At 37.8% G+C, this 6,111-nt stretch overlaps 2 protein-coding genes across 6 annotated transcripts in view; one reads left to right on the top strand and one right to left on the bottom strand.

Moving 5' to 3' along the window:
- Window positions 1–5,316, top strand: part of LOC106881726 (chondroitin sulfate synthase 1) — a 65,016-nt gene extending 59,700 nt beyond the window's left edge. For all 5 annotated transcript variants that reach the window (XM_052977950.1, XM_014932210.2, XM_052977951.1 and 2 more), the window contains one exon: window positions 3,683–5,316. In XM_052977950.1, coding sequence (XP_052833910.1) covers window positions 3,683–5,206 — 1,524 coding nt within the window. In that variant the 3' untranslated portion in view covers window positions 5,207–5,316. The remainder of the gene's footprint in view (window positions 1–3,682) is intronic.
- The window catches only part of LOC128251240 (zinc finger protein OZF-like), a 20,033-nt gene that overhangs the window by 2,264 nt on the left and 11,658 nt on the right, over window positions 1–6,111 (bottom strand). The gene's annotated exons all lie outside the window — the stretch shown is intronic.

The following is a 6,111-nucleotide window of genomic DNA, read 5'->3' as shown; positions in this document are numbered from 1 at the left end:
CAGTAGCCATGATAAAATTCCGAGTTTCGGATGCTGGGGTGGGAACCCACGCTAACATCTCTTCAGTTATCCAGGCATTGAAAATTCCTGTGAAAAATGACCGTTAAACAAAGGGAAATTACTGTGTGGTTGACCGTCATTAAAACAAAAGAGCTATAGACCGCTAAGTAAGGGGAGGGGGTAAAAGTAAGGGAGTAGAGAAGTCTATAGGTTCGCGTAAGCGCACCAATCCATACATTCGCCTATATTTATATACTAAACCACCCTTGCTTGAAACACACATGCTCACTCACATACTCGCCAAAAACTGGTTTAGTATATAAATATAGACGAATGTACGGATTGGTGCGCTTACACAAACACTATAGACTTCTCTACTCCCTTACTTTTACCCCCTCCCCTTACTTAGCGGTCTATAGCTATTTTGTCTTAATGACGGTCAACCACACAGTAATTTCCCTTTGTTTAACGGTCATTTTTCACAGGAATTTTCAATGGCCAGATAACCGAAGAGATGTTGGCATGGGCCCCCACCCCGGCATCCGAAACTCTGAGTTTTATCGTGGCTACCGAATAAGTGTCACATATTTTTACAGATAAATTTTTCTATTTACATAATATCGAGGTCTCTTTCTTTCTTTTGTTGTCCTTTCTATCAATATATATATATATATACTAGCTGAGGTACCCGGTAAAAAATTACATATTAATAAGATGTCTGTTGATAGCCATGAAACATTTTTCATAAAATTTTGACATTTTTCAAAACTTTAACATCTATATTAATGGGTAGGACCAATTTGACGAAAAATGAGCAGTCTGGTAGCAAACCTGTGTTGTCATCATTTTTGTGCATGTGCATAAAATGGTGAAATTTTATGCTTTGGGGCAGATTTTGTCAAATTGATATCATGATGGCTTGTGCGCAAAATGCCTAAATTTTGCTTGAGAAATAAAATGGTCTTAACTAATCAAAACCTGAAATGCTGGGGAATTAAAAGAACGAATTGAAATAATAAGTTTTAGCAAATCAAAACAATTCACATTGGAATGAAGAATTAGCAAATGCTAAATAGATTATCGTTAATAAGATGTCTGCTTATACCCATGAAACGTTTCTCGTCAAATTTCAGCATTTTTCATCAAATTGATGTCACGATGGCTAGTGTGGAAAATGCCAAAATTTTACGATTTTTGAAAAATCGATGCTGATTAAAAATCGATTTAAAAAAAATTCCAAGTGGATAGGAGACCACCTGGACATAAGCCCCACACACGTGTCAAGTTTCATCATGGTTTGTTGGATAGTCTCGGAGGAGTTAAAGTAACATATTCACAAACACACAAACTTCCATTTATTATTATTTTATATATATATTCTTTCTTTCTTTTATTCTTTTACTTGTTTCAGTCATTTGACTGCGGCCATGCTGGAGCACCACCTTTTAGTCGAGCAAATCAACCCCTGGACTTATTCTTTGTAAGCCTAGTACTTATTCTGTCGGCTTCTTTTGCCGAACTGCTAAGTTACGAGGACGTAAACACACCAGCATCTGTTGTCAAGCAATGTTGGGAGGACAAACACTGACAAACACACACACACACACACACATATATATATATAAACGACAGGCTTCTTTCAGTTTTCGTCTACCAAATCCACTCACAAGGCTTTGGTTGGCCCGAGGCTATAGTAGAAGACACTTGCCCAAGGTGTCATGCAGTGGGACTGAACCCGGAACCATGTAGTTGGTAAGCAAGCTACTTACCACACAGCCAATCCTGTGCCTTACAGCCATTTCTTCCTGAAATTCTCTCATCCCTCTGTCGATAAATGATTATCAAATCATTTGTAGAAAGGTATATATAAGCAGAAGGTGGGCTCCAGTGATGATTCAGGTTTGTTGTACGAGAATGTATTACATACAATGTGATTAGAGTCGAGATCTTTATCCTGCACAATACTCAACCAATCAAAATACAGGACTCAATGTTCCAAATTCACATGATAGGTCAAATGACCAATCATTAAAGATTAATGTGTGGAGCCTATAAAAGGCTAATTGACTCTAATATGCCATAAAAGAACACTAGAAAATTGCTATTTAGTATTACTTTTTGGTCTTTACTTTCTGAGTTCAAATCCTGCCATGATCAACTCCACTTTCAGTCCCTCTGGGGTCAATAAAGTACCAGTCAAATACTGTGGTGAATGGTTTCAATTATTCCTCTCCTCTGAAAATTGTTAGCCTTCTGCTAAAATCAGAAGCCATTATTCTGTTGGTAAATATGTAGTGAAACTACCTATCATCTCTTCTACCTATCGCCATTAGATACAAAACTGCTATCGCCATTCTTCTCATTTAAATATAAATAAACGCGAGCGTAGCAGAGAACCCATTCCTTGTCATCACGTGACTGATCATTATTCGAAGCGGCAACTTCTTCGAACCGTTCCCGCCAGAACGCAAACTGACCAATCACAGCCCTTAATAAGGTCACGTGATAGTGTTTTTCTGCTACCGTCTTGGAGCCAATAATTTGCCTTAAATAGATCAAGTCATACCCAGCAAATTTGTCTCAGTCCAGTTTCTCTATAGAGACTGTTCCGTGTACCACACGACAGCAGCAGCAACAATCAGCCAGCGACCACTTCAACAGCTTCGTCCAGCCAACGATGACCACCGCCGTCGCCACATCAGCAACACAATTCTACGATTACTACCAAGCAGCCTTTTCTCCACCAGCGTCTACACGACTTACTATGTACACCAAACTAAACCACCGCGGCACATCTCTCTCTTCGATTCTGTTAGGTGACTCAGCTTCACCACGATAAATAAACAGACAAGAGATCTCAGCCAGCGACGAACATCTGTATAACAAGAATCACGGCCCGGCATCGATGCCACGACATCACAACTAGTGATCAGCTCTGCCACACTCACAGCCGCAACTCACTTCACATACAGACTCATATTATTGTGTACTAAAGAACTGGTATAATTGCTCATGTGTTATTGACTCTCTTTCCATCTCCTGTAATAACTCACATACACATACATGTATCACTCACATACACACTTTTCTTTGTATGACGGCCTGTCTTTGATTATGTTCTTATATGTCACATTCACACTCACACTCAGACTTACATCTTTTATGCCACAATAAATATCTCTGTTATTCATCTCATACGGTTGCCTTCTATAGTCTTCATTACTGGTATTTACGAATTCACTAATGTTATCGAAGTATAACATTATTTGTATATCATCATTTGATATATAATTATTTTGTGTTCGACCGTGTGACGCGTTTAAATAAAAGGAGTCCTGTTTTTCCATTCGTCACCATTTCTCCTTTTTGAGTTCGCACGGTCGTTCCTTACAAATATATCTTCAAGAATCATTGTTGTTTAATCTAGGTTTGTACTGATAGAACAAGCCTATATTATTCAGTATCCTTCCGCTTTCAACTTAAGAGACGTTTTGCTGCTACCTCTGACATATCTAGCTCCAATGTAAATATCATAGAAACTCATTCATCATTAATTTTAATGGTTGTTTTAATGTTCTTTTAATGGATATTTAATGGGTGTTTTTTAAAGTGTGATTATTTTATGTTTTTCAAAAATTATTCTTTTGCTGAATTATTTTGCTAATTATTATTTTTTTTTCAGGCAACAGCTGTGTTCTACCACAATTATCGTGATGTGAAGGGCAGTTTTAACCATGAGCTTGGGTCAAAGGAGAGCTATGCCTTCACCTTACATCCATTAAAAAACAGTAGTTCTGTATTTCGGTTAGCCATACATTTCAAAAAAGATGAAATCAAATGGTTGAAAGAAAAGGCAGATATGCTGAGAAATGATTTGGAAATGGCAAAAAGAAGTATAATTGCTAAACAGTTGAAACAGAATTCGATGCCTACCTTAAAGTACCTTCACGAAATTGAACTTTTGAATCAGAAACCTCAATGGGGAACACCCATCAGATTTTGGTATGATGCCAATGATGATTCAGCAAACTGGGAGAATATAGAGAAGCATTTGATTTACTCTAAAGAGAACATTCATGGGTCCGCTCAGCAAAATCTGAATGTGAAAAAGAAGGACCAAATCCTACAGAATGCTGTTAGAACTCTCTTTAATCGATACTTGGAAGAGGCTGATGGCATCAAGTTAAAGAATATTCTGCGAGCTTACCGTTATATGTCACCTGTGCAAGGGGTACAACATCTGCTACAAGTTTATTTATTGCAACATAAGTCTAAAACTAGCTATTACAATGCCACATTTATCACTTCACAGCATCTGTTGCCACTGATGTTCACTGAAGAAGAGGATATGTTTGAGGAAGGTTTCCATATCAATTCCAGACACAATAAGGTGAATGGTGGTGATCAGCTAAAACAGATCAATTTGATCATACCAATTAGTAGAAAAGTGGAAGCATTTGCACGATTTACTAAGACACTGGAGAAGATCTTTAAAGAAACACTTGAGAATCTCAACGTGATTCTTGTCGTGTACAAAGACTCAAATAGACTCTACCTCAAAAACATAGACAAGATGAAACGCTTGAAGTCTCAATATGCTTCCATGAAACTAGAAGTGATATTTTTGACTGGAAAATTTGTTCGTGCAGTGGCGTTGCAGCATGGTTCAAAGAACTGCAGTAATGACTCCCTGCTTCTTTTCATTGATGTTGATGTGGTCATAACAGAAACGTTTCTACATCGAGTCCGAATTAACACAATATATGGCAAGCAAGTGTATTTTCCTGTAGTCTACAAAGAATTTAATCCTGAAACAATTTGCTACAAACCAAATTGCAAGAAAAATTACTTCCTATTTGACCAGAACCATGGCTTTTGGCTGTTCTTTGGTTTTGGTGTGGTTTCTATATACAAGAAAGACTTTCTGGACACAGGTGGCTTTGACACAAAAATCACAACATGGGGAGGTGAAGATGTAGATTTCTACGATAAGTGCCTAATATCCAACCTGACAGTATTCCGAGCCCCTGATTTGGCAGCGGATCATGTTTACCACCTGACCCAATGCCTAGACAATGTAGATGCAAAACACTACCAGATGTGTTTAAATTCTAAAAGTGCTGCATATGGATCCCTGCACAGTGAAGCTGCAGCTATCTACAGATTCTTAGAAATACTAAACCATAACAGGACAATAGACAAATAATAATAACGAGATATCATTTGATGTTTCTTAGTAAAGTTTTTTTTAAAAATGCATGCATGTGTGCCAATAAGATGCATATTAACAAATGTGAATAAACACATTTAAGTGTATTTAGTGTATTGCAGTGTTAAGATGATAGCATTAACTCCTGATTTTGTTTTTATCGCTTGGTTCCAACCCAGGCTGCAGTAAGAAATTCTACCCACCACACTTTCAGTCCATCATCACTGCCATGAAGTCTTGGATTGTTGATGTAAGTTGTTGATGCAAGTGTGACAACGTTTTCCTCCTCTTACATCACCAGGAAGTTGTTTCCACAAGACTAATTTAGATGCTTCAAGTCCAGGGTGGTGCATGTAATGACCTGATAGTCAGAGCCATCTTTGCCTGATCTCACTAACTTTGGGTAGGCCTTCATAAAGGCATCCATTTATCATATGTTGTTGCCATTTCACATTTTGGGCCATCCATAGTCTCCTGTTATTTATTTATATTTTGGGGCTGGGTTCCAACCCAAGCCACGGCAACAAAGTCCACCCACCACACTTCTCGGTCTAATATCAGGGTCCTGGATACACTCCAGATCAGTGTCTGTGATCAAGTTGTTGATATAAGTATGATAACGTTTTTCTCTGCTTACATCATTATGAAGTGGGTTCCACAAGACTAATTTGGATGCTTCCAGCTCAAGGTGGCGCATGCAGCAACCAGACAGTCGCAGCCGTCTTTGCCTATTTTCTCACTAACTCTTGCATCAAATGTCTATTATAGCATGATGGAGTTATGGTTAGAAAGAAAAATAATGCATATGGTGTTTATGTGAAAATGAATTGATAGATGTGTGTGTGTGTGTGTGTGTATATATATATATATATATATATATATATATATATATATATATATAT

Source organism: Octopus bimaculoides, chromosome 29, assembly GCF_001194135.2.
Source record: "Octopus bimaculoides isolate UCB-OBI-ISO-001 chromosome 29, ASM119413v2, whole genome shotgun sequence".
NCBI lineage: Eukaryota > Metazoa > Mollusca > Cephalopoda > Octopoda > Octopodidae > Octopus > Octopus bimaculoides.
This window is presented reverse-complemented; position numbering and strand designations above follow the sequence as displayed.